This window comes from Paralichthys olivaceus, chromosome 8 (assembly GCF_024713975.1).
Source record: "Paralichthys olivaceus isolate ysfri-2021 chromosome 8, ASM2471397v2, whole genome shotgun sequence".
NCBI classification, from domain to species: domain Eukaryota; kingdom Metazoa; phylum Chordata; class Actinopteri; order Pleuronectiformes; family Paralichthyidae; genus Paralichthys; species Paralichthys olivaceus.
Window position 1 is genome coordinate 23,891,581 of NC_091100.1, and position 20,277 is coordinate 23,911,857.

General features: G+C 40.5%; 1 protein-coding gene across 3 annotated transcripts; it reads left to right on the forward strand.

Annotated features, from left to right (window-relative positions):
* Positions 1-1,917: 1,917 nt before the first annotated feature.
* On the forward strand, positions 1,918-20,101 carry krt222 (keratin 222). 3 transcript variants are annotated; one of them, XM_020083998.2, is made up of 10 exons: positions 1,918-3,031; positions 3,282-3,494; positions 5,680-5,762; positions 6,665-6,818; positions 9,787-10,059; positions 12,115-12,240; positions 13,091-13,311; positions 16,215-16,435; positions 16,522-16,624; positions 18,076-20,101. In XM_020083998.2, the coding sequence occupies exons 2-10, from the start codon at positions 3,297-3,299 to the stop codon at positions 18,287-18,289; spliced, it is 1,593 nt and encodes a 530-aa protein (XP_019939557.2). In that variant the 5' UTR covers positions 1,918-3,031; positions 3,282-3,296; the 3' UTR covers positions 18,290-20,101. The 3 variants fall into 3 exon arrangements, with proteins under 3 accessions (XP_019939557.2, XP_069386991.1, XP_069386990.1); XM_069530890.1 differs by having other exon boundaries at positions 1,919-3,031; positions 3,312-3,494; XM_069530889.1 differs by lacking the exon at positions 1,918-3,031 and having other exon boundaries at positions 3,059-3,494.
* The last annotated feature ends 176 nt before the right edge of the window (positions 20,102-20,277 follow it).

Sequence of the window (20,277 nt, forward strand, 5' to 3'; positions counted from 1 at the left end):
CGTCTCATGTATCTATCGAGCTTCTCTGTCTTCTTTATCTTTCTATCTATCTATCAATTTGTCTATTTATCTATCTTCTCTTTCTCTGACACACAGATACAAATCACAAGCCAAAACCAAATGAAAACATCACTTTTGTCCACCTCATCATTTCTCCTGGGAAAGAGAGATAGTCTCAACAGGTAAAATATTTTTAAAATAGTTGTAGCAGGTAGAACTGCAGGCTTAGTTGTCTGAACTAATAATCCCCACATCCTGTTTTTTTAGCGAAGCACAAGTGTTTGCCCTAGGGAGGAATACTTGCAAATTCACAGAGGTGAATTTTTGAAGTCGAAGTTGGCACAAAGACATAGATGAGAGAAGGAAATTAAATATTGTCCCAACAGTGAAACATCAGTAATGAAATATTACATGTCAAATGTGGTGAGTTCTTATCGTCCATGCAGACAATAAGACCTCATTGTTTCAGCTGCCGTTACGGCATGCAATTAAATTCTTTCTCTCATGCAAAAAACTTTTACTCTATCGTCTGAGTAGAAAGAAAAGGAAAACTTGTCCGTTGATGAGGTTTTGTCCTTATTTTCTATAAAATGTTAGACTGTAATGTTATGAAAAGAACTCCTCAACCATGATTTTCTCTTAAGACAGGCTAAATGTTTGAGTGGTGGTGGTCACTGCGAAACTGTTGCTCCTAAGACTGACCTTTGTTAATTCAATCTGTGGGAAACACTGCAGACACTCATGTTACATGTTTATTTTTATGTGCTAACCTTTAAAAGAATTGTATTTGAGATTGTAAACATTTATAAAGCAGCCCAAAACTGTTTTCCTTGCAAGGACATAGTGGAGTAATGGTGTACAGTAATGCTATGCTAACGATGCAAGCAATGCTAACTTTTTGCAAGCTGCCATACAGGCCAGGTGAGAGTGTGCTGCACTCAGGGCTGCAAGAGCAGGTGCAGCGGAGGCTGACAAAGATCTCCAATAATCTGTGATGAATTCATTTTACACGTCTATGAAAGCTTTTTTTGGTTCTGGTTGTGTGTTTAGCTTTCACTGGGTTTTGCGACACTGTATAGGGGAGACTTTGCTGAGGGAGGTGAGAGGCCGACTAAGCATTAGTTTTGTGCAACACCTATTGGCACTGAACATTGAATATAAGATTTATGATAAGAAGAAGAAGAAGAAATACAAAAAAAAAAATCTAATAACATTACATTGCAAATGAAAAAGATTGTAGTAGCATATGAGTTATAATGTTGTAGCCATAAAGCCAGACAGTCCAACAAGTAATACTCCCGGTTTAGCCTTTGTATGTGGAGGTTATCTATGTTGGTTTTCCTGGTTACACCAGCTTCCTCCCAAAGTCCAAACCCATGCAGATTGGGTTTAGGTTAATTGGAGACTCTTAATTGACAGTAGGTGTTAAACATGTGAGTGTGATTGGTTGAGACCTGTCCAGGGTGTACCTGCCACTCGTCTAATATCAGCTGGGATTGGCTCCAGCCCTCACACTGAAAGGACAAATTGTAGGCTATAGATAAATAACGGATGGATGGATATTGTGTCACTGACCAATAACAAATAAACAAAACAAACAAATCATTATTTCTAGGGCTGATGTTTGAGGTAAGGTGCAGAGGGTCCAAAATGGAGGAACCTGTTCTAGGCCATTAGCTTAGGTGCAGCTTTGCTTTTTATTAAACTGACTTGTGTCAGATGATAAATTACAATAATAACATAAAAAAAAAAAAAATGTGGCTCTTGAAAAAACTGAACTCTTAATGATTTTAGCAACTGATCTAGCATGTTTCCTTTTGACAGTTGCATGGTTAGTAGCTTGGAATGCTATTCTGCTTGAGAATCATCTACATGTTAAAGCCAGTGTTTCAGCTGTTAGCAGCTTGGCGGCTCATTCATGAACAAACCCTGCTTCTAGCATGACCTCCCTCACAGAGACCCACAGATAAACTGTGGCAATTATGCTACATTTTAGCATTATCCTGTGACTTCCATATGTAGCTACAGGGAACACATTCAATAGTTTTGCATAAGTGACAGAATGAATAACTTGTATTTAAGGGTTGTATGTTGTTATGTGCTAAATGACCTGTCAGTCAAGTGTGATCCAAATAACCGATTAAAATGAAATGTTTTTTTAGTTTGTTTGTTTTTGTGATAACGAGCCAACCCACTTGTCTACATAAGTCACAGCTTGTGCCTACAAATATTGAATGGAATCCTGATACCACACCCCTAGATTGACAAATAGCACCTTGAACATTTTATGGATGTCTAACCCTTAGCACCATAAAACCATAATATGTGTTTCGAACACATGGCTTTATTTGTTATATCTGCAGACTTTATATTCAAGGAAACTTTGAAGCTGCATGAGAATATTTTAACAAAACCTTTGTCCCAGACACACAAACACTCAATTATTCTCTGAAACCAGTTATTGAGCAAGATGCAACCCCACACAAAGTGTGTATTACTTGACTTCAGTGCACAGTGTATACGGACATCACATTAATTACAGTACATGCAACCTCTTATTAAAGCCCCACTCAAATACACACACGGATCCTATCACAGTGTTTCCCTGAACGTTCCCTCCACAGTTTGTGTTGCTCTCTGTTTGAAAGCAGCTCAGTAATCCTGGATCAGAGAGTACAAAGGGCCCCAGAGTGCTGGTGATGTAAGCACTGTGTCCCGACCCCACCGCTCTACCCTCTCCCGAATGTTGGACAGGGAGGACCATCCTGATTGTGACACAGAAGACTTCAGATTAATATACCAGTGATACTGGCAGACTAATGGCAGCCTGCCTCCTCTCTCTCAGAGGCCTGCTGCTGATGACCTGCGACACAGTGGCAAAAAGTGTTGACCAACTTCTTGTCGAGGAATGTGGCTAAGCTGTGGTGACTGGTGGATCGGCTCAGCGTGATCAGGCAAATAGACTAAGGGACTTTTGCTACCAGTTACTACATTTACTGCACTGTATTTGTGGAGGGTCATTTAGCAGTAGGTGAGTATCGCTGGGTAAACATTTACCAAGTTAACGCCTCTGGTGTGTGTGTGATCTCAGACTGGGGTGGCAGTTTGTTTGCTGTGAAAGCTGTAACTTTGTATTCGTGTGTGCATTCTGCAGCAAATCTGCCAGTCATATCATCTGAATGTTTTGACCATCATAGGCACTAGTAGCTGTGTTATGTCACTGGACTGTGTGGAAATATCAGCGGCTCCTTGTGTGTACCTGTAAACATTTGAGTGTGCAGTCTCTCAGGTCTCCCATGGACTTGCTGCAGGACTCCAGTCAAACCATGTGGGGTCTGAATGCCCGTTTGAAGGGCTTCCTGGAGCAGGTGAACAGGCTGCAGGAGGCCAACCAGCAGCTGGAGACTCAGATAGCCGACTGGGGGACCAGGACTGCATCACGCTCCCAGGACTGGTCCCAAAAGGAACATGCATTGAGGGAGCTCCGTGGCCAGGTCAGACTCATATTTGCTGAAATTTGAAATGAGTAGGTGAGCGTTTGCAATCAGCAGAACTCTTGAAAAAGGTTTCAAATGATCTCTTTGCCAGACATATAGGCACAGTCTTGATGTATATAAGACATGCTACCGAAGTATTAGCACTCAGGTTTTATTATAAAGCTTGGTGTGGGCATCCTCCTTGTCTGGCAGAGAACATAAGCAGGTGTATATCAAACAATGACTGCAATAAAAACACAGACACAGTTGATTGTAGTTGTTGATGACAGCCTCAAGCAACATCATGGGAACTTCCTCAAATAAATGATGTTAACTTGAAGGCTAGGTAAGGTAACGCACCTCACCTTGCTTTCAGGTCAGCATGTATGTAATGGTAGCAGTGCCACCCTGGTTTCAGGCTAAACATTGGTTTGAGGCTGCTGATTACTGATCATTTTGACATTATTAACAACCATTAGCAACCAACGGGATACTGAAACTTCAGCTGCTATCAAACTCAGGATCTTAAACAATTTGACTGGGGGAATTCATCAGCGACAAACCCAAAATACAAACCTAAATGTAAGTACCCAGATTGTACATAAGTCCACGAGGTAGAAAGAGAGGTTAAAGCCACATCAAATAAACCTGCTGCAGGGGATTAGGAGCAGATATGTGTGTCAGAACTCTTGGATCAAAGCCAGTGAGACACAGTCAGAATGCCAGCTGTCACATACAGAAAGAATGTGGAACTCTTTATTACTTTAAAGGCTGTTCAACTCAGTAGACCATTAACACCACGCACTGTGTACGGTTGCTCACATGACTCGACTTGATGGTTTTCGGCCGCTCCCTGGTTTTAGTGTCGCATTCTGCTTGAAGTGGAGGAGTAGCTGTTCTAATGACTCCCTGGTGACTCGCTGCACACCACGTCACTCATCTCAAAGTCTGGCAGACGAGACTGTGACTATGACAAGATCAAGCTCAACTAGTGCTATTGAGCACTGATTCAATGCCTTCTTGTTAACCTGTAGGATTATGTTCCTGTTTTTCTTCTTAAGTGGTTTTTCATATTATTCTTTTCTTTACAGGGCTTACTCAATGATGCGTAATCAGCCTTTAAGTTGTTATAGGCGTTAAAGGTGATCTTGTCAATGTTAAGATTCCCTCATCTCACAGGGGCTTAAAGATGTGAAGGTGTAACCCAAAATCCACATAATAGTCAAAGTTGTTATGATATGGAATATTCCATGCTATCTTTGTCTTCCCATCAACACGGGTGTGTCCTGTTCTGAAAGTGCTGCACTCATAACAAAACAAAAGGGAAATTAGGGTGTGTTAACTTCATTATGTGCGTGATAAAGGAAGAGGAGACTCCTTTGTTTGTGCTTGGATTCCTCCTTTGGAATCCAAAGACGGTTAAAGAGTGAGAGTCAAAATGAAACTGTTTTGAAGTTTTGGTACAATTAGATGATTGACAAATCAAAGAGTAGTATTATAAATATATAATTTCAGTTTCAAGTCTGTTCTACTCTGTTTACGATATGTATTCAATATGTACTACCTTAGCCCTGATTGACTATTTGAGCCTGCAGGCGAGGTGAGGATAGGAGAGACACACACTAAGGATTATCCTCTATTAGTAAGTTTTTAATAGAAATACAGTTTCAATTGTAATAATAGCATAATAGTTTGCTTCCGACCCGGCCATTTGTGGCGTATCTTCCTCCCTTCTCTCTCCCCATTTAAATGCTTGTCATATCAATAGAGTTAAAAATGCCTCATATCTTTTTAAAAAAGATCATAAATAGTTATAGTAATAATTATAGATATTTAATAGATATTTTTTCTACTTTATTAGGCGTCTACTGCACATGTTGAGTCATCCACAAATTCCATTTAGCAGGTTCAGTTTCAGGTCCCCTATTGTTCATGCTGGTTGACTGTCACACTGCTGTAAAAAAATGTTTTTAATTATTATGTAGACTACAAACAAAGCGACGGAACTAAAAAGTAACTCGCATGTGTAGGATTTACATGTGGTGATGCTATACAAAATAGCACGTCACAATACACAATACACAGTGCAGCCCACCTCATCAACTTATCATGGTCACTTTGACATCTGAAAAACAGAACATTGTCTTTCACATTCTTTGATCTAATCTGATGTCATTGTGTTGTACTTTGTGTTTTCGTTCAGGTTGGTAAACTTCTGATGGAGAATGCCCAGTTGGCTTTACAGTCGGACACCATGAAGTCCAGAGCTTCTGCCATTCAGTCAAGGTCAGCTGGGTTTGTTTGTAGTTTTCCTGAAAGCTCTAACGTTCCTCTGCATCACCCAATTGAGTCTAACCAGTATAGTCAGAATAGTCAGTTTGTTTGGCATGAGATAGCAGGCCATTAGCATCCATTCATTCTTAGAGGTTGTGCCCTGAGTGAGCAGGTACAGTGAGAAAAGATACAGGTTTTTAGTTTTTAATTAGTAACATCAAATACACGCCAGGACAAATTATGTTTGTAGCATTACTGCTCCGACTAAACTTATCCTACATTTCCTGTTTTCATGCTGCTGCAATGCTTTTCCAGTCATCTGCTATCAAACTCAGGCCAGTTTCTGCTACTGTGAGCCAACATGCATACAAATCCAGGCCGGGCTTTGTGCTGTGTCGGCACTTTCACTTATGTGTTTATGCAGACTGACACTGAGCCCCACCACCACATCCTCTGCCAACCATTAACCCATGAAGGACCGCAGCAACAAATAGATACCCCTGTTCCGGCCACTAACACCTTCTAACATCTACTGGTTGTTGGGAACTTAAGTTGGGCAGAAGACCTTCAAACGTAAAAGGAATATTCTCTAAAAAAAAAAAAGAAGCTCCATCTGATGCGTCTCCTGAGCAGATGAGTGTGTCTGTGAAACTCTGGACTGTGGTTATGACACACTGAGGATGATGTCAAGGCCTTTTAAAATCTTCTTACTAGTGCATGATTTGTGTCACAATATAGTTAATAAGCTATTATTGGAATCTCTTTTAAATCAAATAAGACTGGGAATGTGTCCTCTTGATCATCTTGATCATCTTTGTTTTCTTTGTGAGGATTGATTTACTATGAGGTTAAATGATTAACTCTGAACACTGACTCTGGGGCTCAGTAAATAACCTCAGCTGTTGACATTGTAGGTGTGAGACAGAGGAGCGGAACACCCGACGTCTTGAGCAACAGGTGGTTCTGCTCAGGGAGACAAAGAGGAAGGCAGACCAGAGCAGCATGATGCTGCAAGCGGACGTTCACCGCTCCATGGCGGAGCTGCAGGAGACGCACCGGGAGTTTGAGGTCACTAAATGTACCCCAAATGTCTGTTATGACATCGTCTTCGATGCTTTCCCTTTTTCTCTCCCAGCGTCCACACCTGCCTGTTTTACTGTCCCTTCATCCTCCTCTCTACCTGGCAGTAGTCAGTCTGCAATGTCTTGAATTATGCTTTTTATTGTTTCTAGTTCCAAGAGTGACCCACTTAGCAGTGGTTATGGCAACTTTCAACCACTTCAAATATTTAGTGGTCACACCTTCAATATCTTTTGTAATGTTCAAAGGAATAAATCAGGTGATGACAGTTACAGATGGCCACAGGATACTTTTAATCTTCTACATGAAAGTGGCCAGTTAGGGGAAACTAAGAAACATGTGCACAGTATCACCTTGGTTAGAGTTGAGTCTCTAGCACAGACTATGTAAAGCCCTTTGTCTGTAGCTTTTTCTGGCATTTGTTCCAAGTATGTTGTTGTCGTCAAATGTAAGCCCTAAACTCTTGGAAAATATTTTTTCTATGTGGTCGTCTATATCTGATTTTACAAAAGAACCTCTTTTAATTTTAAGGTCCAGTGTGTAAGATTTAGGTGAAAGGGAACTATTGGCAGAAATTTAACGTAGAATAATCCTCATGATGTTTTCACTAATTCGTTTCATCTAAATTGTATGAATTGTAGTTTTCTTTACCCCAGAAAAATCCCATTATATCTAAATACTTTATATTTACATTGAGGGGGGTCCGCTCTATGGAGGCTGCCATTTTTTTTACATTAGTCCAGACTGTACAATCTAAACATCTTTTAAATTTTTATAACAACTGAAGCTACCACACTTTCTTTTTCATATTTGGAAGTGGAGGGTGAGGTGAGGGGTGTTCAGCTGCAACATGCAACTTCACCACTAGATATCACTAAATTCTACACACTGTACCTTTAATTCAAGAGCAATGAATTAACAGCATAATTAAGCAAGGTTGCTGTGTGGGTTTCCTTTGGGTCTTCCCATAGTCCAAAGAAATGCAGTTATGGATCGGGTCAATTGGACCATAGGTGTGAATGTGAGTGTTGTGAATGGTTGTTAATTCTTGTATGTCTGTCGTTACCTGTCCAGTATGAACCCTGCTTCTCCAACCACTGTTAGGGGGGTTTGGCTCTGAGTTCACCCTGTGACCCTCAAAGGATAAGCAGTATAGTTAAAGGATGGATGAATAATGGATACTTTACAATGACAGCCTGAAAGTAGAGTATGTGCCACCAAGTAAGACTGGGAGAAAACAAGAATATAAATCTAAAAATAATACAATTATAATCCCTTATATTATTGAAACCTTTGGTTGGTGGAGGCTTTGTGAGCTGGATAACCCAGGGGGCTGGAAAAGGGGGTTCAAATGAGGGTTCAAACCTCATTTATCACAACCTGATTTATCATTTGCCTTTGACACCTGTTAGGATTGTTGTGTTCTACTCAATGGTTGCACAGAGACACTGACATGCTTTAAGCAGGCTTTAGACGGTTGCCTGAATGTGGTAGCTGATAAATGGAGACCCCATGTCACTATCACTGGGTCTTTAACACCAATGTTTTTATTGCATGGATGGTTGTGATATGGAGGGATAATCTGTAAAGTCTGAATACAGTTGGTAAGTAGTTTGACTATTAGCCTGGTAGACTGGCTATAACAAACACTGTGTTGTAGTTGGTAGTGGAGCAGGTTGGACCAGAAGAGCTTGGACAAAAGCTCAGCAACTGACTTTGTAGTTGTTCCATCAAAGCTGTAACAATATTGACTTGACTCGTGTGAAAATAATATGTCAAGGTATCAAATTACCAGCAGTAATTAATAAAACTATGGGACAGGCCTGCCCATATGTGCTGAGTGCTTGAAACATTGGTTGAAATATATTATATATATTACTTTAATTTGTATATATATATATGTAATATGCTAGTGATTTGACTATACTCTATAGATAGTCCCCACATTTTGTCCCCCACTTAAATATTTCATCAACTATTCACAGGCTTGCGATGAATCATGTCAAACTTTTAGCATGCTAACATAAACTAATAATGTTTTGCTCCATTAACCTCGAATGTACTTTGTGTTTTGTGGTAATGCCCTGGTACAGCATAACAAAGGTGTTGGCATGGTTTTAGACTCTGGGTAATGCTTTATAAAATGTGGATAGCTGATTAACCAGAAGAAAAACAAACTAACCAAGGGCTTTGAGGATCAGTTTGACACAGAAACATTTTGTCAGTTTAGTGTTGGTAATATATTAGATTTCAGAAAATGAGTACATTTGAGATTCTCTATTTTTTACACATCATGAACGTGATCCAGTTAAGTGGTCTTTAAATAGAAAAGTGCATAAAACACAATGTGAATGAGTGTGTGTGTGTGTGTGTGTGTGTGTGTATGTGTGTGTGTGTGTGTGTGTGTGTGTGTGTGTGTGTGTGTGTGTGTGTGTGTCCACGTTTGCATTTGACAGGATCCTCTGTCTACTCATCTCTTCACTCTGACCTCATCCTCCTCTCTCTTTCCTTTCCCACCTCCTTCTATTAGTTTTCTCAGTCCTGCTGACTAATACCTCCACCGCTCCTACCTCCACCACTACTGTGATTTGTCCTTCACCCATACACACATACACACACACACACACACACATACATGCACGTATGTAAGGCTGAATAATCTCCCTCACTTGTCTCTGCATTGCGATATGCCTCACTGCCCACTGTCATAAACACACACAATCACACACACTCACACACACTCAAACACACACTCACACGCACACTTGTCTCTTGCCCTCCTTTTGTCCTTTGCATCTTTGTAACAATATGTTCACAAACTAATTCCATCTCTCTGTTTAGTGTTTAGTGTTTCTCTCTCTCTTTACATCATTGACTCTCCTCTCATCCTCCCTCTCCCTCTCTCCCTGTCCCCCCCTCCCTCCTACTCCTGCTCCCTCTGGTTGGCTGTTTGTAGGCAGCCCAGGCTCTGCAGCTGCAGCGGGCCGGCTCCTGCGATGCCCTGTTAGCATCATCTACGGCAAAAGGAGGGGAGGAGGAGGATGGCACAGGGATGGAGCTCACCCGGCTCCTCGACAGAATCAGAGCGCAGTGCGACCATAACAGATTTCCCGGCCCAGAAGAGAGCCTCGGGGCCGTGGCAAATCCACCTCCAGGCTTGGTCGGGCCCAGCCACTCTGGTGCTGGAGCAGCAGCAGCAGCCAGAACACACAGAGGAGCTCTCAGTGAGGTGTGTAACATCCTTGTTTTCCTTGTGCATCTTCACTTAGCTTTTTTTTTTCTGTGCCTCTCTCATGTTGTCCTGGCCCACTGCCAGTCAGACACACCCTCAAGACCAACTCCAGACTCTCCGAGGTAAGGCAGACAGATGAACTGTGTGTGCTCCATTTGAGTTCAATGGTAAGTGGGCTGTTTTGTGACTGTGGTGAAAAGCTGGAGATTTAAGAGACACTATGACTCTCCCTCCTTTCTTCTTCTTCTTCTTCCAGATTTTCTGTTTTGTATGACTCTCCTCTTTTTCTAATCACGTCATCTAAATACTACATTTAGTACTAAACACTATCGCAGTAGTGTGTAACACAATATGATCTGTTACTAGTATGTCTGAATTATTCCTGATCTTCATTAGATATGTATGAGCCAAATAACAACTGATGCATTCTCATCTGTAGGATACAATCTTGCAGATTTGTATCCTTTATCTAGTAAATGTAGCTTTTTGTTATTTTTGCCACCTGCCCCCTAAGTCTGGATGCTTTCATTATCCCAGTGTTCCTGTGCCACAGCACAATGACTTTGTTCTGACAGTGACGATAAAGAGCCTTTGCCACAGGCTCCAAGCCACCACAGTGCTAAACCAGAGTATACTTTATGAAACACTGTTATTTACATCAGACTCATTAAGTAACGTTAACACAATGCTGCAGTCTAATGCCTGTGTGGTGTATGTATTTACCATGGCTGACATTCAAGTCAACTTTGAAATTTAGTCTTTTGGGGAACAATTTCATACTGGGTGAATAAACATACAATCAGCTGTATACTGTGGTGTCATGATATTGCTCAGGGAAAGATGTTGCTCTCTGGGTTCTTTACTCTATGAGTTGGCAAAGTGCAGACAGGAAAGTGAAGAATCTAAACCCTGATACAGACATGATAATATCCTTTTTAATCTTAAAGCTGTAAGGTGGAGTTTTCCTGTAAACAGACAAAAGTTACATTCAGTGTTTCTCATCCAAACATTGTGTGAATCCCTGTGGTCTAATAGCTATTATTACTGCTGCCATCAGTGTAACACACTGGTGTGAAACCGTTGACAGGTGTGTGTGTGTCTCATCATGCATGTGTGTCCTGCAGCATGTATAGGACACAAACAAAAGCAGGGGCCCAGTTCTAAAAACATAGCATTAGCAGTTGTCAAATCCTCCACAGGGCACCTTTAAAATCTCTGTAATGGAATAATATCAACTCTGAATCAGTGTGCACAAACTCCAGTAGTTTGTCATCAGTTTATACTGGAGGAAAACATTTTGAAAGCAGATTTTGACTACTTTTATAGTGAGGAGTAGGTATTTTTACTGAAGTAAAGAAATCCAACTTAACCGCATATAATAAATAAAAGTCTGATAAAGGATTTTTTGACCAGTCTTATAAGTAATGTCAGATATCCTCTGTCTAAATTCCTTATTGTGTAATTTTCCTATTAGATTAAAGAATGATTAATGCAGTAAAACAAAAAACAAAAAATAACTTATATAACATGAGTCATCTTCTTTTCTTGTTACTATCAAAATATTGGCATAACTGTGCTGAGACAGTTTCACCGCTCCACTGCATTTGAAGGGGGGGCGAGGATGGAGAGTGTGAAATGTTTAACAGCTGTACTGTGTCTCAGTGCAGCTTGTACAGCTGTGTGTACACTGGGTGTCTGCTCCACTTTCTGTTTATGCAAACTGAAACGCACACCACCAACACAACCAAATTCTCCTCTGACAGAGTGCCAGTGGGAAAAAGCTGTCGGTGGCTGTATGTGCTTCTCATCGAGCCTGTCTCATTTATCTTATGCATACATGAATGCATACTAGAAATTAACATGAGCACATTCTGCACACGAGTTATCCTATCTTACGTCTTATCACAATACTGGTATTGTGTTTGCTTGTGAGAAGTTAAATGGATATTTGTGTGTGTGTATATCTAGTTGAGAGTGAATATGGTGGTAATGTGGGTTCTTGCTGGGGTTCTTGGGCCTCTTTTAAAATCTCACCCTCCTCACCCCACCCAGGAGGAAGCAGCGTGGGCTCAGGTGAGCCTCGGCGGCTCCGCCTTGAGGGAGGCACGGGCCGAACTCGCAGAGGCCAGGAAGCAGTGGCACTCCCTGCAGGTGGAGATCGAGACCCTGCATGCTTTGGTAAGACAACAGTGACCTACATGCTCCTGTATCACCAGGACCAATTCCCCAGCTATCACAATGATAGCACTTCTCCTAATGTTCTCAATGTTTCAAGTACTTTCTTTTGTATAAATACTTGAAGCATTAAAACACCTCTTCAGTTATGTTAGACAATGTCTTTTCATGTGAATGTTGCATATAGTGTTTTTTTTTTTTTTTAGGGCCAAACAGCTTATTCAGTAGTTGTTGCAACAAATGTTATTGTCATGGTAGTGCTCGCAGAAACGTCAGCACATCACTGAAGTCAGACATTCATCCTCCAGGGAGAACGAATGTCTGAACCAAATGTAATCGCCATCCAATAAAGATATTTCAGTCAGGACAAAAGTGGTAGAACCTCTGGCTAACTAAAATGTAGCAACCTGTATACAATGCACTCAATTTCATTGTAAATGACAATTAGTGTAATGTATGAACAAAGATTAATAAAATGTAGAGTAAATCCTGCAACAATATTTTGACTACATTTTAATAATTCGATAATATTCAGTGGTGGTGGTTATAACATTTAAGTTTTGTTGCTATTGACTTTTGTTATCACAATAAAGTAATAATAAATATGACATGACTTAGTGCATATTAAGTTTGTCATGATCACATTTTCATTTTTCAGCAGCATCTCACATCCATTAACATGGATTTGTACTGTTGCACTCTCTGTGGTGGGAAGCCAGTGAGGGACTTTGTTCCTTATAACAAATAATAACATTATTATTTTCTACATGCTTCTTCGAATACATTGTTATTTAACAACCTAAAAATAATGTCCAGTCATTATGCTGACAGCCCGTTACCTCTTGCTATCCAGGAGAAAGGCCTGGAGAGCTCCTTGCATAACACCCAGCAGATGTACTCCAGCCAGCTGCAGGACCTTTCCCAGGTTATTGTTGGGCTGGAGAGTGAGCTGGAGCAGGTGAGGGGTGGGCTGGCCACCCAGCGTCAGCGCCACAGCCAGCTCCTCAACACCAAGATGAGGCTGGAGCGAGAAATTGCCACTTACCGTCGTCTCCTGGAGCGTGAAGAGGGCAGGTGAGGACAAGAGACCGAGAAAAGAATGGAAAAATCAGGGGAACCAGGAAATAATCATTCACTTGGAATTTTGTGGTTTCAGTGTCAACCAGGAAATACTTTTTATTTCTAGTTGGAATGGGTATTTCCCAACACTTTCACAGCAACGCCTTCACAAACTGTGGAAAGGAACAAAAAAAAAGAGAAAAATAGGCGCTCATTCACTGAAACATCTCCCTCCCACTTAAGGACAAAGTCAACAAATTCATTACTTCATCGTTTCCTTTATTGAGCTGTCAAACTAATAATTTCATGCGGCTGCATCTTGAGTTTGGTTGAATCCTACTATTCTGTTAGGGATTAGAGACTTAATCTTTATAGAAACAAATTATCCCCTGTTATTGCAGGTTGAGACACATTTAAGCTGTAAAAGAGAACACCCAAACAACATATGACACATGACTGTTGTAACAGTGTCTGGAAATTAAACGTGTACAGTATATCTAATGTAGTTATACATACAAAAAGCACAAATGTCCTGCTGACAAACTTCCTGACTCTGATTTAGAACGTATAAATCCAGCTCTCTCTGTAATCAGATATAATGATAAGCCCCAGTCTTCTATTTATCAAGCTGTTTTAATATGGAATATTCCATTCTTCTTGCATGGCCTTTAATTATCTTCACTTTGGACCATAGGTAGACGACTCACATTGAACTCCAGTGCAATTCCTAAACCAACACCTCTTCTGCAGCACTCATATGATTGTCAAGCTGTATAGTCTGAGGAGGGTAATTTTGTTTTATGACTCTTGTGGAGGTTACAGGGTGATTGATGTGCCACTTTTGGTTTTCCTCATTTCTTTAGTTTGCAGATGCTTTTCACTCAGAATCTGACTTTGAATGATGTCATGCCAGGAGAGACAGGACGTGACTTCTGAAATCTCTGTTGGTAGTTCTTATTCGAGAAGGGTCGAGAGTGAGTGGGGAGCAAGTGACAGCTCAAAGGGCTGTGTGAGGAAAACAAGAGAAGAGAGCTTCCTGATACAGTGAAGAAGAGTCTTTCTCATGAAATCACAAAGATCTGTGAATTATGTTTGCAAATTAACCAAATAGAAGACAGAAAAGATCACACTGATATTCCAGACTGTGCGAAGACAGTCTGTTTACCACCACATGAGGTTTCACACGTATTTTTGCAAAATATTACAAAAGAAAACTAAGTCTGTGTCTACAGCCTTGCTAGCCGCTCTGTAAACCTGTATTTGGGCACAGTCTGAGCCAAATGCTAACAATATGCTAACACGTTGACAATGACAGTATAAACATGCTGATGTTTAGTATAATCTTTAGTGTGTTAACCATTTTTCTGCACTGTTAGCATCCTAACTTTGATACTTAGCAAAACTAGGATCAGAGGAATTTCTTTACTTCTACATTTATCAGGCAAATACGTGAATGCTTGATCCAAATGAACCCTAACTTCATAGCGTAGAGTAACAGCTGGGTATTAATTGACTTCATCCTGTGAGGACCATGAATACTAATTTCCGTTTAGAGATTTTTCGATTTGTTAGTAATATGCAGCTGTTATTTGTCGAGTGGGTTCCATTTTTTTCTCTCGTGAAGATCCACATTCGTGTGGATGACACAATACACAATCCTATCAATGATCAAGTTCACTTATATGTTCCGGTATCATCAGGGAGATTATGATTAAAGGTATCTAAGGTATAAAAAGGAGCCCAGTATATTCCAACACACACAGACTCAGCTGTCTCCGTCTGCAGTCCATTTATCCATCGGCCTGCAAGGATGAAAGATCTGGTGTGAGATGCTACATCTCCTCACATCCTCCTTCTAACTGCTGTTTCATGGTTTAATTGCCTGTGCAGACTCTGGCAGGGTTGTCTATCTTGGGGAACCCCTGACATGCCCTAGCCAGCATAATTGATGCTGGATGATTATTGCTGCAATACTCTCGCTGTTGGATTGAGCACACACGTCTGTAATTCTACTTCTGTTTGAACAATTTGAGGCGTTGATGTGGTGTCTGTGGGTGATACAGCAGCACTGACATATCAACTTTCATCAGAAGTTAGAGATTCTTTCCGATGAGGAGCCTCCAATGTGGGTTTCCAAAGTATTCTCATTTGATCCGGGTTTGATTGAGATCAAAGTTGTAATTCTGTGATGTGATACTGCTCAAGTGATAATAATGGCCAACAGAGATGGGGGCTGGAACTCCACTGACAGACTGCCTCTGTTAGGGTGATGTTGGCAGACAGTTGCATCCTGGAACAGGTCTCGCAAGGATAAACTAAACAGATCTTAAGTTTGGACTACAAGAGTAAAAATATCGACTCACTGCAGCTCCAGAAGTTGCTCCCTACAGAGCTCAGTGGTTGGACCTTCTAACAATAAGTAAGATACCAGACGTCACGTTAAAGCTAAGGTATTTTGGGTGATATGTTCATTTGTTGAGACATAGATGTGACTATCGAAACCACTTCCAACCCCATATCCATCATTTTTACAAATTACAGCTAGGACACGTTTATTTTAACTAAGCATAATAATAATAATAACTGTATTTGTATAGCGCTTACCTAAACAAACAAAGTGCTTCACAAAAAAATCCATGGCAAGAAGAAACATTAAAGATATAACTTTAATAACTTAATTATTAACTCACTTACTTAATTATTGAGCTTCACAGTTGCTGGTGGTCAGATTGATTTTTTATCTTTTGACAGAGCTAAGCTAGCTTTCAGTCTTCTTTTGTCCCTCTCCTTGCTGTAGTATACACATCAAGAAAAGCCAGAAAGTTGAAAAGATTTCAAACTGTTGTTGTAACCAAGACACACACACACTTATAGTCTTTTGGCCACGATAACTCTGTATGCTGTGCCTGTGGCTGTAGGTACATGGGTCGGGACGGGCCGTCGATGGGTCTGCGACCCTGGAGGTCCCCTGTGGTGGAACCAAAGGAGAATGGGCTGGAGAACAGTTTCAGTGACCCGGCTGTTACTCCGGATGAACCCAAATCTGAGCCCCTACCTGAAATATCGCCACTCCTCCCTGCAGAGAATGGGCTAAAGAGAAGCATACTGCGCAGACAGCAAAGCCTTGTGATACTCACAGGTAACACACACACACACACACACACACAAGCACACACACACACTGCTACAGTCATGTTATGATTTATTGTTAATATCTTCTCACAGAACCAGAGCATAATAACGATTTGCCGATCTCCACTGTGAAGACTCAGGAGATCCTTCAGGGCAATGTTGTGCGGGAGAGTGCCGAGGGTCATGGCACCATCGAGTAAGTATCGATCTTTGTGCACCTCATTGACCTGCAGTCAGCACCTCTGGTTCAGTCCGAAATGTAGGCAGTTTCTATTAGCAGGGCCCAACAGCATCACTTTAGAGTACAGATATTTGTTTAACACATAAATGCCTTTTTAACAAATAACGTGTTTTCTTCCTGGTTAAATCCTCTGAAGCCTTATCGTCTCACTTACCCCTCAGGTTATTGTTGACTCATCAGTTCATAATGACAATTATCCTGCACCTCGGCGACGTCTGGTCCAGCATACCACATGTGTAAACTCTCAATGGAATTACTATTACACGTTGAACAAGTTGTCATAAAACATTAAGCAGGCTGCTCAGGTTCCCATGAGTAAGTCATCATAGTAGCTCATGGGAATTTTTCTGCCTTTAACAGTTTGTGTTTGATGTGGAGACACCAGCCTGGTGTTGAGTTTTAAGGGCATGGCCCTTTTTATTGTTGGGCGAGACATGGGTGGAATTCTTTGTTTATGCTTCAAGTGTTACCAGCCCAATAGACAAATCTACAAAGACACACACACACACACACACACACACACTCAGGTACTTGCATAAAGACCCACCTGCAAAGTCTCTCTGCCAGCTGCAGGGTGTTGAGTGTCTGTGGGTGTGTGTGTGGGTGTGTGTGTGTGTGTGTGCTATTTTTAATTTTAAGATCAGTTATTTTGTCTTGACGTTCCTAAAATCATTCCTGTATGATTCGTCCACTGACGCAATTCGTTTATTTATTTTATTTATTTTAGGAACTGAAAAGTCTGATAAACATATGACCTCTCTGCTTGCTGAAACATTTCCTTGTTGCAGAAACAATTATCTCTTAGTCAGAGCATCCTGTTTGGTGTGTCACACTTTCATATACAGTGCTCTCCTTCTCTGGAGAGTCTCTTCTTCTGTTCATAGAGATTTGCATCAATTTGAATTTATTTTGACTGAGTTTGTTTTGGAAGAGCCTTCACCGAGTTCAGATTTTCGCTCCTCGGTGCCATATGGTTCACGAATTATGTGCATTTTTCTACGGAACATGTTCCACTGTTCCACACAGGGCCCGACTCTCAGTCACCTCGCAGCTTTAAAGTGTTCTCCCTTGCTGCCCCCTAGTGTTATTGAACATGTTATTACACATCTTGCCTCACTTAGTTGTATTATGACTCAATTAATACAAAAAAGAATTTGTTGTTTTTGAGTCATGCCATTGACAAAATAAATAATGAGGTCACCTAAATAGAATCAGCCAGATGGCATTCACACTGAAAGAAAGACAAATCTTCGTATGTTCCCGAACAAAAGAAAAACAGACAAAATAAACAAAACACAGACCTACAACCTAAATTCAACTGCTTTCAAATAGATGATGTGATGTTTATCATGTGTCATCATCATCACCTCCGATGTATATACATGATTTTTAACATCTCTTGTCAGGACGGAGAAGATTGACAAGGTGATAAAGCAGTGGGAGGGCTCCTTCTTCAGAGGGAATCCCAAGCTGCGGAAGAAGTCCGTGTCGCTGCGCTTCGACCTGCACATGGCTGCAGCAGACGAGGGGTGTGCCCAGACTAAACAGGACAGCCTCCCTGACGTGGAGGTGCGTCTCATCATGAAGAGATCCCGCAGCATCCCTGCAATCACACAGTGATCACACCGGTTTGCAGATGTTTGTGGTGATACAGGTGATGCTGAAGTTGCAGAAATAGCATCTGTGTCAACGACATCTGGGGTAATGACATTACCATCATGCTTAATATGTATTTCTCATTATATATACTCACTTAACATCAGAACTGATGACTGAAACTGATTTCTCTCATCAAACCTTTCATCCATCTGGCTCTTGTGCTGATCTAATGGGGCAATTTTTTACAGTTTCAGAAAGCAACAACAACTTTATCACATATTTTCATTACATTACAATTTAATATGCAAAACTTTCTCTGTCATCTTTCTCAGTGAAGAAAACACTCCCCTTCATCCTGTCATTGTTTCAACTACTGCATTTAATTCTAATATATAAATAGAGGCAGAGATCACCAAGGCTGGATTTTTCTATAAGTTTTCAGTCAGGGACTGTGTGTAAATTATTAAGGGGGGGGGGGGGGGGGGGGTCTCGATTAATTTGTGTTATCTCGTGAGAGAAAACCTAATTTGGCACTACTACACCATCACAGCTCCCACTTCCACTTTATTGTATATCCTAAGAGCAGATAGAACCACAGTAATGTAACATAAAAGAGAAAATAATGTAAATATGACATATACAGTGACAATGAGTTCTCGGTTCAAAAATATAGATATGTAGTGAAATAAAAGTTATATGGTAAATATTTGATAGATAATTTTGTTATGTTGCTAAAATTTGCCACTATTCGAAAGCTATTTTTCATTATAAAATCACTTTCACTTTTGACTAACACTGAATATATTTTTTCGAGTCGGTATTACATGTACAGTCATTTTATTACACTGTTGACCCATTTTATAATGCTCATTACATCATACAAATCATTTTCCTTACACCACCCTGACATACATACAGCGGTACACTGTCAGCAGTGTGAACAGTGTGAGCTATTGCAAGCATGCAGCTGAGATCTGAAGTAGTAGGACGTAGTAGCAATACTACTTCTACTACTCAACTAGTAGTTTAAACTAGAGTGCACAGTTCTTTGTGCACTCTTTGTTTTTGATAGCAAAATAAATTGTCTTTATTCAATAGTGTAACATTACAAAGATAAATTGTGGGGAGGGTGTGGAATTTTTCCTCTTTATCATTATCAACGGGTCCAATGAACATATTAGAAGACAGGTCCATGCTTTTCAAACAAGAAGAAATACAGTGTTCACCCCCTCCCCTGTTAAATAACTGTCATACAATCCCTAAATGCTTGCACTGCAGACACTTCCAGCCCTAAGATGAACATCAGCACTGAGAGATACCCACAACGTGTTCATTTTGAAGGTCTTTGTCATGGCAGTCTATTCTGTATGTGAAGAAAAACAATATCAAACAAAAAATGTATGCTTTATGCTCTCTGTGATCCTAACAGCAGTCACACTCTCAACACTCGCAGAGTGTCTCAGAGATTCCCTGTCTTTAACCAGAGGAGGGCAGTATTTGTACATAGTTAACACTGCAGTGTCTATTCAAAGCTCCACTCGGGGTTGTGTAACACATGCTATCTGTTACACCTTAGATCTAGAGTTTTTATTCTAAGTATCATGTTTGGCACCAAAGATATTGGAAACAAGAACTGGACCATTGTGCGTTGCATTTGGGTGCCTCGGAATATGTGGAGAATATTTAAAGGTATTATCTATGCAGTTCTATGCTTAAGTTTGCTTTGCTTCATGAAGCACACTCTTCGTTTTGAGAGCTCTGTAACTTCAAAAAAAAAGCATTAGGCCTTTATCTTACGATATATTATTTAAAATAAAAAAAGAAATATGTGCAGACTGTTGTGTTTTCTGTCCAATGTTTTCCATCACAAGCTTAAATGGACTCACTGGAAGACACAAAGACTAACCACATATATTGTTTTACAGTGATTATGTGAGGCCCTGTTCAGACTCTGTACAGACGCTTTGATGTTGAGGTAATGGAAAAAGATAGTTCGCTCACAAATAAAC

What these genes read in the sequence shown, in the direction of transcription:
- krt222 (XM_020083998.2), top strand. Translation starts at nt 3,297, where the DNA reads ATGGACTTGCTGCAGGACTCCAGTCAAACCATGTGGGGTCTGAATGCC. An exon ending in AGACGCACCGGGAGTTTGAG is followed by an intron (nt 6,819 to 9,786) that starts GTCACTAAATGT and finishes GGCTGTTTGTAG; the next exon opens with GCAGCCCAGGCTCTGCAGCT. An exon ending in AAGCCTTGTGATACTCACAG is followed by an intron (nt 16,436 to 16,521) that starts GTAACACACACA and finishes ATCTTCTCACAG; the next exon opens with AACCAGAGCATAATAACGAT.